At 35.6% G+C, this 17,226-nt stretch overlaps 1 protein-coding gene across 1 annotated transcript; it reads right to left on the reverse strand.

The window, feature by feature from the left end:
* Positions 1-5,667: 5,667 nt before the first annotated feature.
* On the reverse strand, positions 5,668-12,715 carry LOC149804233 (actin-5-like). Its single transcript, XM_089937990.1, has 8 exons — positions 12,514-12,715; positions 11,929-12,092; positions 11,210-11,449; positions 10,559-10,697; positions 8,973-9,080; positions 8,448-8,639; positions 7,759-7,878; positions 5,668-6,940 (listed from the first exon to the last, which is right to left on the reverse strand). Exons 2-8 carry the CDS (start codon positions 12,058-12,060, stop codon positions 6,735-6,737), a joined length of 1,137 nt encoding a protein of 378 aa, XP_089794116.1. The 5' UTR covers positions 12,061-12,092; positions 12,514-12,715; the 3' UTR covers positions 5,668-6,734.
* Positions 12,716-17,226: the final 4,511 nt, after the last annotated feature.

Genomic DNA, 17,226 nt, shown 5'->3' on the forward strand with positions numbered 1-17,226 from the left:
GAACCGTTTTCCAACAAGTTTTAAAAAGGAAAAACGTACTTGTCCTAGACTGGGGCCCTGGAAATAATTACTTTTCCGAAAGTGTTTATTCCAGGGCAGCTATGCAATGTCATCAGCCCTGTATGTACTGACCATATTCATATACAGAAGTTAATGTTGCATCACAAACTGGATTTGATTGAATGTTTAAAAAAGTATACCTTTCTCGTGCTAAATACCAAAATAAACTGGTGTAACAGTGTGAATTCTGTAAGATGTTATGGCAATACACAATTGACTGAATCTTACCTCGGTCAGTCGGACACGTGAGAAACAAAATAATAGGCTTAGGAACCGTATTAAGTCACTAGGCTACGGTGTTTAATGTCCCCTGTTTGGGGAGTGATTGATATTTCCTTTGGGATAACGGTCAGACAGATGGACATGACAAGATGAATTTGGGTGTATTGTTGTTGGCATCCGTTAATCTCGAGAGACGATGGAACTGAGCCCATGAGAAATGTCCCGGTTGGTGGTTGTGCAGCGTCTGCTGTGGCTAAGTAGTCCAATGCGGGAGTGGCAGTCCCTGCTGCACTTGCTGCACTTGAAGGTTGCGTCTGGTGTTGGTTGGAGCTGCTTCTTCTTCCTCTTCGATCGTCTTTCATCAGCTATCAAGCGTTGCTTGTCCTCTCCGGCTTTCAGACCAGTGATCAGAACATGTCGCCAGCTTGATCTGTCTAGAGCGATATCTTCCCAGGTGTTGACATCGATATCAAGGGCTTTCATGTCGTGCCTACAGACATCCTTGAAGCGGAGATGTGGCCGTCCGATCGACCATTTGCCAGAGGCGAGTTCCGAATAAAGAATGTCTTTGGGGATCCGTCCGTCATCCATCCGACGTACATGGCCCAGCCATCTGATGCGGCGTTGGCGGAGGAGTGTCATCATGCTGAGAATCTTGGCACGCTCTAGCACCTCCTTGTTTGTTACTCGATTGCTCCAGGTGATCCAGAGTATGCGTCGGAGGCATCGCATGTGAAAAGCGCTCAGTCTTTTCTCTTGTGAAGCGTACAGAGTCCAGGTTTCACTGGCCTACATGAAAGTGCTAAAGTAGCGAACAAATGACAGAACTGAGACGGTGCATAGAAAATGTTGTGCCATTGTGTCACAAAATGATTTTCTTTTTATAGAAATCGTTTATCAATAAGGGCAGAATAGAAAGACATATTCTATCTTTGATGGGCGTGTAATAATAACGGCGGTTAGATAAGTTTAATCCTGCTTGGCTAAGCTAAATGGGAGGGGGACAGACAAGTATTCTCCCTCTAAACATTAGTCACTCTAGGTTTCTGCGTTTATTTAAGAAGTTCTAAGCTCCAAGGAAACATAACAACTATCTTTTCTCGTTAAAATTGTAGAAGGGACGGGTCTGGAAGTTTGAGGGACACTGAACTTTAAAGGCAGAGAGATTATGTGACGGGGTAGCGAGCTAATCTCAAAAGTACAAGGTATTTGCACCAATTTTATACAATTTTCGTGATACGAGTCTGTAATTATTTGTTTAATTTATTTGCTTTAAACTAAATTTTCCTTTGATCGTAGTTGCGAAACTAATTGTTTGCATTAATTTGTCTTTGATGTTCTATGACTCATTTGATCTAATAATTTCATACATTATTTCTTGGAAAGAATTTTCAGATAATTGTTTAATTTATTCGTTGCTATGTTATCGAATCGTATAGGTAGGAAATGATATTACTAGGTCTGAAAATGTTATGTCAATGAATTGTTAATTAGCAAAAATTGTATTTAAGACATAAGTAAATTTCATTGATTCATTTATATTATAAGATGTGAGATTTTAGCCATGAAATCGAGCGACTAACTGATGACACGTTCAGCCAGTCAGTGATTTCTTTTATTCACAGCAGGTCGTATAGTTTATTGTGTCGAGATTATCTTAGTTTAGTTAGGGATACTAAATAGCCTATTAGTAAAAAGAATGAAATTTGTTGATGGACTAAAATCGAGACCTGAGCAAAGATATACAATAGAAAAACAGGAAACACTATATGCTGAATGTAACAATTTAATCAGTTATATAAGCAAAATGAAACATAACAGGACAATGCTGGATGATTTAATATAAAAGGCAAAAGCTTTCATCCTTTAATAAAATTAACGGCAGGAGTCTCGAACTCAAAGCACTTGTTCCTGGACGCAAGAACCAGATACGTAGAAAACAAACTCCATATAGACATCTACTCGAAACCAACCGACAAATACCAGTATCTCCTGCCAACCAGCTGTCATCCAAAACACTGCATTAGGAACATCCCATATAGACAGGCACTGAGGATACGCAGAATTTGCTCCGACAATGAAACATTCCAGACAAGGTCTGAATAGTAATCTAAACATTTGATTTACCGAGGCTGCGGCAAAGACCTCATTGCAAAGGCAACCCAAAGGGGTAAGAAAACAAAGTGCAATGACCTACTAAATAGTGCAGAGAAGGAAAAGGTGGATAGGATATCATTTATCCTGACCTACCACCCATATAACCCCAAAGTAGGTAAAATCATCGGGAAACACTGGCCCATATGATGGAGTCGTATGACGCACTAAAATTATTCCTCCCGAACAAACATGTAGTAACCTACCGGAGAAAAAACTCCTCAAGGACGTCATGGTCAGGACGAAGCTAACACCAGTCACTAACCAAGACCACACTAATCAATATGGCCCCGGTGGAAATAAAAGGTGAAAAACCTGTCAACATATGACATATTTAGATAGATAGATATTGTGTCATCACTTGGAAACTATTGAGATCCCCAGTATATAGTTATTTTTAGTATTGGTTTGCACCTGTGATTGTGAACATAACCATGCCTCACTTAACTTATATATATATATATATATATATATATATATATATATATATATATATATATATATATATATATATATATATATATATATATATATATATATATATATATATATGTATGTATCTTGGGTCATTGTATGCATATATTAAACAATTGCGTAAACTTGACCAATTTCTTTATTCTCATTTCAAGGTCGAAAGTAGAATTACCATATTTTGCAAACTGGTCAATGCAGAAACTTCGTGTAGCAGAACATTATGGCTTGGTCTTGTAATTTTGAACATTACTGAGCCTATCTGTAAGACCAGGTCTCGGGTCTCAGGTCAATATATTTTTGTGTCTAAATTTTTTAATGTTTTGATATTCAATTTTCGTCTCCATATTTTAGCTTTGAAGCTCTTAATAAATGTATGTATACTGATACCAGAGTGTGTTGCATACCATGCTATATGTCATTTCCCAAGGCATCAACACTTCCGGTGTCATGTTAAATTAAATGACTATAGATGCATGTATGTTGCATTAGGCACAGCATGTTCACACATTGTCTGTCAATCCTTCGGTTAACGTTTTCTTGTCCAGCCCATAACTTTATGGCAGCTGGAGAGATTTCATGAAACACTGTCCATATATATATTATTGCTAGGACTCTATGGTCTTAAACTAAAAGCAGGACACAGCGGAAAAAAAGTTTATTAAAAACAACAAATAACTTATTTCTCTAAGGTGCAAAGTGAAACTTTAACAGGAATATCTGTGCTTAATTTGGATTTTTAACGTAGATTGAACAATTTTTCAGTCATATCGCTACGATGTCTGCAGTGTGGCAGTTTATAGTGATATCTAGCACTAAGGCATCATGCCGCAGACATGTAGCATGATGTCCTACCAAGTCACATTATCCTGACACTAGGTCTACCAATCATAAGATAACCTCTTAATGATGAGCGCCAAGCGAGGCAGCTGTTGGAACCATTTTTTATAAGTCTTTGTTGTGACTCCGGGATTCGAACCAGCCCCATCCCGCACCCGAAGTGGACACTCTAACAACTAGGCCACCGGAGCGGTCTGAAGAAATATTGAGAAGAACTTATTGTATTGTAAATTAAACCCCAAATTATCCTAAATGATCCTAAATGTTCTATCACATGTGCAATTTTTTAAAATAATGTTCCGAATGAAATCCACTATTGAATGTGGTAATCTACCAATAATCTTTAATGTGGTGATCTACCAATAATCTTGAATGTACCTATGTACCAATAGTCTTGATGTATTACAATGGTACCATCCAGAATGTCAGTGAATGAATTCACAACTATATCAGAGTAGTGTGTAAGTCCAAAATACAAAAGAACCCTTTGTATGTCCAATGAATAATTTAAATAATCTATTTCTCTCAAGTTGTACTTGAATACCGGAGTCGACGTTTTAACAGACTGAACTTAAAACAGGATGAATAATCTGTTTACCACAACCTGTATACATAGACTGTCATCTGACATATGAATATGTTGCTGTAGAAGTAAAATTTATAATCATTAAAAGTTATCTGTAAATCTGTATCTTTACTAAAACATTGCATGTTTGAAATTCATAAATCAAGAATTATATTATCTTGACTGTTATTTTGTACAACAACTAACATTTATATCAACCAAAGATTGTGAGCAAACATTATTGCTTTAATGTCAAACTCGCTACATATTACAATCAACTCTCTCAACACCGTTTACTATATTATAATGTGACTTTATTTTAATCATTTTATCATTTGAAAATGTTTAGAATTATTTGCCGCTTCGCCCAATGCGCACTCAATTAGAATTTGATCTTGGGACTCGAGTGTCTTTTTTCTCTTTTTAAAATATAGTGTCCCGGAAAGGTTTAGACAATTATAGCAATTGAAGGTGAAGGAATTAGAATTTATTGATCTATTAATTTTCTTGTTTATTGCGTTGACATGGCAACTGTGGTAAAAGGAGAGTTGAGATGCACAGTTTCCTAGGTAAGACAAACACATAGCGTCATTCCCGAATCGGTTTAGGATTCATCCAAATTCAATTTGCAATCGTTGGAAATCGTTTGACGCTCTGATCAATGCATAATCAAGAAATTAGTATGTGATACAGGCACTCGAATGTATTTTTTACTTTAAAAAAAATAAATGTGGCTCCTAAAGGTTTATAATATTGACATAATCGCGAGTACCGTTATTACAATTTCCTGATGCCGTCATTTTGTGTGGGGTGGGGGTTACTACATAGTCTAATTCCATGGAAACTATGGTAAGAGGAGTAGTTAAGACTGTGCATAGTTTCCTGGCTAAGACGAAGGCATATAGTCCATCTGGCATGGCATAGGCGTCATCCCAAATTTAAGAGCACTTCGATCAGAATTTCAGTTCGAATTATTACCCAAAACTAGTACATAGAGTGGACTAAGTTGATGAATAAGATTGACAATCTACGAAACATGTAGAAAGTTTCCGTACATGTAGAATGTCGTAAATATATTTTTTTTTTAAATTTCTCAGTAGAATTTCACATAAGTGACATTATTAATGTTTGCCTTGTTGTGACACCAGAAAGTTCTATATGCGGAACAGCTTAAGACTTCAAGTTTCGACTGAATATGGGTTTTGATGGCATCGGAACACACCGGGATGAAAGCAAGAGAAATATAGAGTGTAACGCAATTTAAGTTATATCTCTCGTACACATCAAAGCACGCAGAAATGCTTCCAAACAATGGAAATCAAACTACAATGAGATAATGAAAACGTAACTTTTCTAAGGAATATTTATTTATTGTAGGCATGGAAATTCACAACATGACAAACATATTGACCATTATAGCATAGATGGCAATAAAACAGAATCACGAATCACAAGTTACGTAAAGAAAGAAAAGAACAAGTTTCTTTAAACTTAGCAAATAATTTATTTATCAAAGTTGTAAAGTTAAATGTAGGAGGAACTTACAGTTTTATGAATTAAATCCAAAACAATCTCAAAACATTCCATACAAGTGTAAAGAAATAGAATGTTCCGAATGAATTCCATTTCCTTGAATGTACTGGTTTGCCAACATCCCTGAATGATCACAATGGTATTCTCCAGAAATCCCTTGAATAAATTCGCAATGGGTCCAGAATATATTTTAGTCCAATGAGCACTGTAGTTCACATGAATATTCAAGCAAATGTCTCCTATCACATTATATATATTAACATCATTAAACACATCCGCAGACTGATATTAGCACAAAACAAATGAAATCAGAATTCGAAATAGGAATGAATTACTTGCTCAGTTCTCTCCTAATATACATCTCCAAGGGTCTAATGCGAAGTTATGCCACAATATAACTGCACGTGACAACCCTTACTACTTAATCCAACATTACATAATACCTATTCAGGTGACCTGTGTCGCGGTTCTTGACCACCCGACTTCAACTAGCCAACCATAAATCTCATATTGAGTCCACGTACCAAATGTAAGACAACAAACAAATAGACAGTCATCTATAACAACATGCACAAAAATACACACAACACATCAAGAGATACAAAATCGTAGAAAAGTCTATATTATTTGACCAGAACATTTGTTCATAAACACGCGCACACAAACAACGTTTGTAAATAAATAAATAGGTTTATCATATGATTGTAAACGGTTATCAAGTTTTATTTTGCGTTTCCCTCTTTACAATGACCAGCATCGAAAGGCAAAAATTGATGTAAAGCGTAATGATAGTATTTATGTGAATGTATTCATGGCACTGAAATACTTTTCCAACACAAATGAGAAGACATATGAGAATTCCCTTTGTCTGAGATTCGATAGTTTCATTTCAGAAGCATTTCCTGTGAACTATTCCAGGACCACTCTCGTCATACTCCTGTTTTGAGATCCACATCTGCGAGAAAGTCGAAAGCGAGGCTAGAATAGATCCGCCGATCCATACAGAGTACTTCCGCTCAGGTGGAGCAATAGTTTTGACTTTGATTCCGCTTGGTACAATAGCAGTCATATCTTTCTGCATTCTGTCACTTAAACCTATAAAAATTAAAAGAAAATAATAGATCTACTTAACATCACCTGATACCGAGTGGATAAAGGCATTTTCAAATTTACAACTTCAACGTTTTCTTTGAAATAATGTACAGCAAAATATTTTATCAAGGATTCACCATTTCAACTCATCACCATGTGGAAGAATGTTCATCTATGCTAATAGAAGGAAAAAGGAAAAAGAGAAAAGGACCAAAATATCCTAGAGATTAAGCAGTCTATAGGTTCATCTCGTTTTTTTCTAATGTTCTTGACAATTTATATCAGTAATTTGTTGAAGACGAATAAAAATATGTAAACAAAAGTATAAGATTCAAATTACGTATTTTCGTTATATAAACGTGGGAGCAGAGTAAATAATATCAAATCACATAGCAGAAAATTTGGTCAATTCATAAAATGTGAGTTATACAATTGTGCTTGCTTTAATAGCTTGCATTATGAGATCGATCTTAAACAAACCTAGCAAGACCTTACCTTAAGCATGGATTTAGTAGACATCATTTATTTAACTCATAAAAACAAATAGTATAGGTTTGGCGGTATTAAGATTTACCTTTAAAACGATATCATTATAATTAATACCCTCGTAAATTTGTGGCTACTGGAATTTTCTGAACAATAATCAATTCCACAAAAAGCAAACTCGATCTCCGTGTTCATTATAACGAAAGGAATAATCCTGAAATCTTTATTTTTCTCATGTGAATTTTTTTTAGTTAGCAGCAACAAAACTTAATCAAGGCCTACTTGAGAGGCTGCCTTATGCCACCTTAAATATGACACAAATAAACAAAACTAACCTGGAAACATGGTGGATCCTCCTGACAGTACGATGTTTTGGTAGAGATCCCTTCGGACGTCAATATCACATTTCATCACAGAGTTGTGCACAAGTTCGTGAATGCCACTTGATTCCATTCCTAAAAGGAAACGTCAATAACACATTTATTCTTTCTGTTTTTGCTTTTGAAATTAATTACTGTAATTAAGATAAAAATTGGAAGTGGTTGCAATTTTTTATAAATTTCTTAGAACAGTTTAAAATGTATGCGACTAATAGAAACGTTGAACAAATTTTAAAAAAAAGATTAAGTTACCATTTCGGTATGTACATGCATTTGTTTGTTCTCATTAACGTTTTCTGGATTAAAGAACGTATACATGTATACATTTTCAATGAGTATTAGAAACATAATGAATCAAAATTTTTTGAAAACAAATTTTAGTTTAAAACCTATTTTTTATGAATCATACCATACACATTTTATAGAGTCCCGGACCTCTAAAGTTAAAGAGTCTTTCGTTGAGACACTATATAACTGTTTTTTAATAGATTTTCTCAATCCATGGTGAATGTGCTAAATTAAAGATATCTTTCCAGATGTATGACCAAGACGGCCATGCTCTATTGCAGGATAAAAACACTGAAAAAAAGTTAACAGCATAGACAAGAATGAATCAGAGTGATAAACAAAAGGGAAATAATAACCTATGAAAGCTGGTTGAAACAAGACCTCGGGACACCGGAAGCGCTCGTTACCAATGGTAATGATTCCACCATCAGGAAGTTCATACGAGTTTTCTACTGCAGAATTTGATGCTGTAGATGACATTTCCTGTTCAAAATCAAGGGCACAGTAACACAGCTTCTCTTTTATATCTCTGACAATTTCCAGTTCAGCTGAAATGATTCATATTAATATTATTACAAACAAAGTTGTATGAAAGAGAAGAAGAATGATACAAAGGTTCGCTTATCCAGATGCTAGGCTAACTTAAAAGAGTTAATTGCATGAAATGCGAGTCTAAAGCAATAATTTGTGGAAACAAGAAAAAAGCCCAGAAGAAGAAGCAAATCTTATCTAATTTTCCATTTGGTTCTGAAGGTTCCATTGCAGATCACTAACAAGTCCAAAGTTTCTAACTAATTTGAAACCTTTTAAAACTTTTAATAAAAACCAGTAAGGCATTAAAGAACGCCATTTGTAAATTGTTGGTCGAAATTATAACTTACAAGATGTAGTGAAGTTGTATCCCCTTTCATGCAGAATACGCTGAAGATAGACTGTCAAATCTCTACCAGCGAGGTTGAGTCTTTCAATGGCGTGAGGAAGGGCATAACCTAGAACAATAAATAAAATATTTTCTTTAAACAAAATCTCAAACATTAGCCATAGGAATTCTTCATTAGTATTTTATTTACAATGCTTTATTATTTTCGTCAATTCATGTGTCCTTAGTGAGAATTCAGTAGACCGAAAAATATATAAAATCACCACGTGTTATGACTTCAACCATCTTTGCTACCCATACCGATCATTGGCTGTAGTTAACCCAAACTTTTGTTGAATAGGTGTCATTTCCCGAAGATTTACTCATTGATTTTTCTGAGCAAAGATAAACACAACAATACATAATGCAACTAATTCACACACATCAACGAAAATACCCATTTAAGTGTATTTATTTGACAAAGAAACACTAATTAGCTCATTCAAGCAGTGTGAAAGATTATGGTGGGTAACAATGACAAGAAATATTTACTCGCACTCGACTCTTTGGCTAACACATAAACATAAGTAACGCGCAAATCTCAGGACTGGAGCCGTGAGTGATTAAAAAACTGTACGGAGAACACAACGATTAATTCCATCATCTACCTCATTATATAACGAACATTCCAACTGGATCAGTTTATATCAGAAGTTAACGGTCACACTGTCTACGTAAATAGTGGAATCATTTGTCTACGTCACACAGGAACCGCTTTATAATATAATTATATATATATAATTTTCGAATAACATTTTAAGACACTTCTGAGCAATTGTTTGGAGCTCGATTGTAGCACATATTTCGATCTTTGCCATAATTCACAGTCATTATTTTTTTCACAATTTCTGTCCCTAACTCGAACTGGCTTTTAAGACAAATACTCCGGTGTATAAATTCTCAAAAACAAAATAAGGTTACTTCCCTTTACTGTTGTTAATTGCTCCTTGGCAGACAACTTTGTGCTATTGTACAGTAAACTGTACTTTTGCAAAGCTATTTTAATATAGTACAGTATAATTATGGTAGCTTGTTTTCGCGCCAAATGGTTTCTAAACGTAGATCGTGACCTCTAGCCGACTATCATGGACCGAAAATCATACTCTCCTAATGGAATTTATAGATCAATTTATTATAAAAATCATACGAATGATCACGTTTTCTATATATCGACCCATACACACAGTTCATCCCTGTGGAGACTGTGATGAATGTATTATTCACGCAATGCTGTGCACAGACTTTAACACTAGTGTCGATACATATGTGATCAATAATCATCGATAACACCACTGCGTGCCTGAGTTTTTGATCCCCTGTACCAGTACAGCCAGGATTACACGATTGCTGATCAAACATCTGTGGATTCCATCGGGTTCTCAGCCTTCCTCTATCTCAAAGACCAAACAAAGCTAATATCTGAGCCGTAGGAAGTGCATAATATCAGTTTCCATAACTGTTTGCAATAGATGTAAAATACATTTCAAGTTAGAAGTGTCAATATCTCAAATAAGGATTGAATTGAATAGAACTGATAATTTTTCTCACCTTCATAGATCGGAACCACGTGAGACACTCCGTCTCCAGAGTCAAAGACGATTCCTGTGGTACGGCCTGAAGCATACAGAGATAACACTGCCTGGATGGCCACATAGAATGCGGGTGTGTTAAACTGCTCGAACATGATCTATAGATAAAGTAAAGAAATATATAACTAATGAATGGCCTTTTGTGTTATATGTTTCATATTCTCAAGATAGGTTCCGATGACAAATGCAATAATAAGAGTTTAATAAAGAAAATTCGTACTTTTATATTTTGTACTTGTAGCATTTCGTTACTGATAATTAGAATTATATGTATACATTTGTCCAGTGAACAGAAGAAATTCGCATTTCATAAGAAAAGAAAATCCCTCGATGGATGTTGGATGTTTTTCTTCTCGAATAAATGATCATACTATTCTCGCCCTCTCTTAGATATTGATGCAGCATTTTCTCGCATAATTTATAAAATCATAATGACGTCATTAACAAAAATAAATCTGCGCATCTTCTCTTCTACATAAGCAGAATTGGTTAAATTTCCATTCATGATGTCTTATTTATGTCTATAGCATTCATGATGTCTGAATTATATCTATAGCATTCATGCAATAAACACTCTTGATCTATAAAATGGCGGTGAAACAAAACTGACTTGTGTCATCATTTCTCTGTTGGCTTTTGGGTTGAGTGGAGCCTCTGTTAACATGAGGGGGTGTTCCTCGGGAGCCACCCTGAGTTCATTATAGAAAGTATGGTGCCAGATTTTCTCCATATCGTCCCAGTTAGTGACGATCCCATGCTCAATTGGATATTTCAGCAACAAGATTCCCCTCTTATTTTGGGCCTCGTCTCCAACGTAAGTGTCCTTGTATCCCATTCCTGGCATTACAACCTGTAAGACCGAATGAAATCAGTTTTACATTTTGCTATATTTAATTTAGGGATTATATATAGTATATGTAAAGTGAATACAAGCACACATGGAATACAAGTAAACATGGAATACAAGTAAACAGAACAAATCATTCGCCTCAATATACACATATTTATCTGACCCTTTATGAATATATGCATGTTTTCGTGTTCATAAAGTTGTTTTAATCCGTAAGATAAAAAAAGGCATTGTGCATTATTTTGGTTCATTGAATAATAACACAAATCTACATTTAGGAGAAAATATTTCTCTCAGCACTTTCTTAGCACTTTCTTTCAAAGTCCCCTTTTCTTGTCACTATTTTAATCTTCAGAAATTCTTGTCAAACGATTAGGATGATAAGTAGTGAACAAGGTTGTTACGGATTAAAAATATAATATTTAAAACATTATATTTATATACAGGATAAAAAAATTAGATTCTGCTATAAACCTTACGTCATGTCTTGGCCGACCAGTTACAGCAGGAAAAACGGCACGTGGAGCGTCGTCTCCGGCAAAACCCGCCTTGCACATTCCCGAACCATTGTCAATGACAACAGCAGTAATATCATCTTCGTAGAAAGACATTTTCACTTCCGTTATATGTATGAAACAAAAATCTGAAATACAGAAAAAAAATAATTTTATTATTGCTACAATCTATAAATGCATGGTCGTATTAAAAAGTAAACAAATCACGAATGATTCATATAAATTAAATGCCAAATTATACTTGTTCATCCTATCATCTTATTTAAAAATCATATAATAGCTACATGTTCATACTTACTGCATATTAATTAGACGTTGACATTTACTTAATTATAATTAGAATGATATTAACAATAACAACCAGAGTTGGAGCATAGTAATTAGCATGAAAATAATAGAATGTCAACGTTCGACAATAATACGATGTTAAGTTTCTGTACATATATGAATATATCTAATATACAACGACAGGCTTTGCTAATGACTGGTTATTAATAAGAATCATCTCCAACTTCCGTGAGGGAAAATTATCAGAAATTGTTTACTTACCTATTTAATTTATAATAGCAGAGGTACGTTTTCTTTCTTGATTTATTTGCCTTCGTCTGGACCTTTCTTCAAGTATGAATACCCGAGATAACAGATAGACGTATTTATACACAACATCTGCAGTTGTTACTCACCCCTTTTTCATAGAATCCGTATTGAAAAGGTTTGAAATACCCAGAATTTGTGCCATATAAGGAATAAAGTGTTTGTCATAATGTTAGAAACAAGCTATCCCAAGCAGACGCCGTGCTCATTCACCTAGGTAAACAAGTTGATCAATTTTCTATTTTTACCTGTGAGTGTACACTGATATATAAGCTTATTTGTTATGTTCATACCTATCAATAGACACATGTTACGCTACTCTGTATTCAAGCAAGAAATCACAGTGAAAAGGTTACTTCCTCTCTTATAACCGTCACCATTAAAATGGTACCTGATAAATACCATGTTTGTTCCAACTCTAAAATTAATCATATCAATAAATTTTAAAGGAATTTGTGATTTCGATTATGAGTTATTTGCTACCAAGAGTATCAGTATTTATGCATCTCTCCGTGTACTCGCCGAAATGTGTAGAAAAGCTGGTAGAACACTAATATTCAAGTGATATTTTTTTTCATGTTTGCTACAATGAGTAGATCATAAACGTAACGTTTGCTTTGTTAAATGTTTATTAAGTATTGTTTTGAACATTTGATGTGAATATTTTTACTAAATTGCCTTTCTCACAAATGATTGAAATACTGTTTGACTCACTAAAACGTAATATCTTCCATCCTTCAGGGTTATTCATGGACGCCTGCACATAGGGGCAAAAGAGGGGCGTTTGCTTCTCCCCCCCCCCCTTCCGTTTCACCTCTAAACATAAATTTGGCTGACATCTATAAAACTTAACATCATGTTTGATCCCCACCCCAAAAGAAAATCTGCAAGCGCCCCTGTACAGCTATATAAGTGTATTCATGTGGGTGTGTTCATACTGGTATATTAAAATAAAGCATAATAATGGTATCCACTTGAAAAGAAGTCCATGGCAGTTCATAGCAGAAGTGTATGCACCAAACCCCAACTTTATACATGCATTTTTCACGTCCGAAGGTCATTTTGGACACCATGTGATGCTTGCAGTGCAAACAAGCACATTTCCTAGATGATAATTCTGCAAAGCTGTACTAAACAGGCTGATGCAATTGAAAATAGTTGTCATCCAAGCCACTTTTGAGATATTCTACTTGCCCCCTAACTCATGTGTTTATTCGTATGGTAAGCTAGCTCTTCTTCCTAGCCTACTCTAGATATTTCACTATATACGAACTGCAGAGTAACTATGGAAGGTGCACATGCCTGACATAAAAATCAAGAACACAAGCCGGAGAAAACCTATTGATCCTAAAGTGATTACATACGTTTTATGGTTTAAATGCAAAAAAAAACAAATGGCTCCTTTAGCTTGAATGTTTTCGCTTCAAACGCAATACCACACATTGAAGTCCATCCTAATTAAAACATTTAGAGACTCATTAGTGTCATGTAGTCGGTTCATAAAGGCCACGGAATCTCGTGTCTATAAAGTACTTCTCGTTGATTTCCATTGCATTGAATCTGGACCGAAATCAAAGGGTGACCCGCTTATAAGCATCTGTGTTAACGAAACAAGAAGATAGTTTAAAGCACTGATAAGTAATAATGTTGGATTTCTATGTTTTGCATCTCTCTTAACTTAAGTTTTGATTGGCTGACGGATCGATTCTCTGCGAAATCTTTCTTAAGAAACAATAGGCAAAACAATTACTAAATTACACCTCACTATTGACAAATGTTACTGTAATCCTGCTTGTCCAGTTCAAACAAATGACATTCTGCGGAGATTTCTTTCAAAAACGTTTGCTTCGAGATTTGATTATGTGACTTGTGCAAGAGCAAGTCATTACCTAGTTATAATGTTCGAAGCTTTAACCTATTTCTTCTGTTGCATGGCCGATGACCTTGTTGGTCAGTAATCCAAAAGGATATTCCATTTAACGTTGTAAACTCGAGTGTCAAGTCTGAAAACAACATCTGTACCATAGAAGGCATTTAAAAATGTTAAACTGGCCATTTTACGCTCGACCTCCTACGTTTATGCCCCAATTGTTGCTTCAGTGACAATATATACTTGATCCGTGACATCAGCAGATACCACTGATACAAAACCAGTGAACACCTATTAGTAGTATAATAATTCTACCTGTGAGCTTTCTCTTTTAGAATCTTTAATTTCCGTTGATGTTCATATTTGCGCAATTCCGATAAAATTCCACCGATAACACTGGAGACCTTAAGCAACTTGAACCTAAATGTTTGCCAAAAACCGATATCAAATGACATATATATTGAATCCTGACCATCAGCAGACTGCATCTGCCTCCTGACAGGAATCCTCCCCTCGGCTATTGCCCTTCGGGATGGTATTCTGGCCCTTTGGCTATCATCGTACGGCCTGGACGCCATGTATGTCACTGGCCCCAGGCACCATTTACGCTTAGTACGTCACTGCCGCTACGACTCGACACTGACAACTGTCAAAACATGTCGGACAAGATAGTTATAATGTAATAGTTGAAAAATAAAAATATAAAGAATATCAAATTGATATTGTTAAGAACCAAGGACATAATCATTTACTGGGGACAGAAGTCATCACAATTAACGTAGGACATCTCCGTTAGGCAGAATTTGTGTTAAGTTAGCCACTTTAGGAACCATCTGAAGTGAAGAAAGCCACTTTAGAAACCATCTTTAGTGAAGAAACCATCAGATAAAGTCGACTCTGATGACTATTACGCAAATATTTGCGTGACGAATACCTATGACCCAGGACAAAACAGACTGAGAAAAAAGAAATAGCAGACAGCACAATATATATAACGGAGCCAGTCTATGGAATAATTTGATACCGCGATAAAAGGCCGTCTCAGAATAGGCAACTACAAACGATATATTTTTATTAAGTCCATAGCATGAATTTGCATCGATGCTTCCAAGAACTTCAAGTCAGAGATAGTTTTACATACGTTAGTGATTCAGAAATGGAGATGTCACTTGTCAGCATAATGGACACTTGGACTGAATGATAACGCAACACAATGAGGGTATGAAAGTTTATGAAACAAACAAAACAATGTTCACTACAGCACATACACAAATTGACTCGAAGACCCACACCATACACACAAAACAACGTTCACAACACATACACAAATTGACTCGCAGACACACACCATATACACACACACACATACTAAACGTGTAACCGATTCATATATGTATAATAATATTATGATATGGTTCTTACATCCACCATATGCGCAATGATAAGAATATGATTTACAGAGTCGTACGAGTTCGATTCAGGGAATCGTATGATACCAAAAATTATAAATAAGGTTCACACAACCATGCGATACCAATGAAAATAAAATTAGTTCACACTACCATATGATAGTAAAAACTAAGTGTTCACACGAAACCGTATGATACCAATGAAAAATTAAGATTGGTTCACACAACCATATGATAAAGTGAAAATCTAAGTATGGTTCACACAACCGTATGATAAAATGAAAAAATAAAAATGGTTGAAATGGCTTCACTGCCACAATACAGATTATAGCCTCACCATCCTGGTTCATCTAGCGGATCTATCCTTCTATCCGTCCTTCCATACATATACCTACAAATAAATTAAGCTCGTCATAACAAGAAATAAACAAAATACATAGAAGAAATTCATGAAAACATGTTACTCAAAGCCCTTGGCGATAATTTGTAACAGACCGACAGTTTTTCTAGCGTATAAACCAGAAGAATGACAAACAAAGGCAGTAAACTGAATGAAATCATTTAAACTATAAATGTACGCTTATAAATTGGATTTATATACAATTTAACACTCACCTCTATGGGTGTAGTTGGAAGTAAGAGTGTTCACACTCCCTGACAAGATCCAAGAGATCAATGTGTCGCATAAAACAACAAGCCTCCTATAAATAACGAAAACAACGCACACGACCAGGGGAAAGTACCCTTGCACACCGTGCTATATGAGCATCTCACCGCAGTGACCGACGACGAGATGCATATATTGTTCAGTCACACAAAACAAAGAAATTGAACCACCCTTGGTAACGTTCTATGCGTCTACGAAGTCAATTAAATAAATTGCTCTTAAGGCATACCAAATTATTTTCTTCCTTTATTCCGTGACAGGCATCCTTTCTTGAAATCAACGTAGAGAGTGAAAACGTATATATATACTCATCCATTTGGTACTTGTTCCGATCCCCATCCAATAATAATATATGGGTTTGAAGGACATGATAAGAAACCAGACAAACTAGTATTTACTATAGAGACCATGGGCCATGCACCGTAGCCCGTGGGCTCGCCCTTGGGTCACCGTAGCCTGTGGGCTTGCCCTTGGGTCATTGCTTTGTCACTTGGAAGCAGTTGAATCCTCAACTTTTATCCATATATAGGTTGAAAAATTACATACATTTCCAGTACCGACCCTGAAGACGGAGACATTTTCTTCGGTCATCACATGGAAATGGTTGAGATACCCAGTCTACGACTATATTTAATTTTGAAATGCACGAGTAAACAAATTAGACATATATCCAGAACAGACCATGGGTTGTACTCCTATGATTGTGAACTTAATCATGACTC

This window comes from Sinohyriopsis cumingii, chromosome 2, assembly GCF_028554795.1.
Source record: "Sinohyriopsis cumingii isolate HCF-2022 chromosome 2, ASM2855479v2, whole genome shotgun sequence".
Taxonomy (NCBI): Eukaryota; Metazoa; Mollusca; class Bivalvia; order Unionida; family Unionidae; genus Sinohyriopsis; species Sinohyriopsis cumingii.

What these genes read in the sequence shown, in the direction of transcription:
- LOC149804233 (XM_089937990.1), bottom strand. Translation starts at nt 12,060, where the DNA reads ATGTCTTTCTACGAAGATGATATTACTGCTGTTGTCATTGACAATGGT. An exon ending in CTGGTCGGCCAAGACATGAC is followed by an intron (nt 11,450 to 11,928) that starts GTAAGGTTTATA and finishes TCGGTCTTACAG; the next exon opens with GTTGTAATGCCAGGAATGGG. An exon ending in CGTGGTTCCGATCTATGAAG is followed by an intron (nt 9,081 to 10,558) that starts GTGAGAAAAATT and finishes TTATTGTTCTAG; the next exon opens with GTTATGCCCTTCCTCACGCC.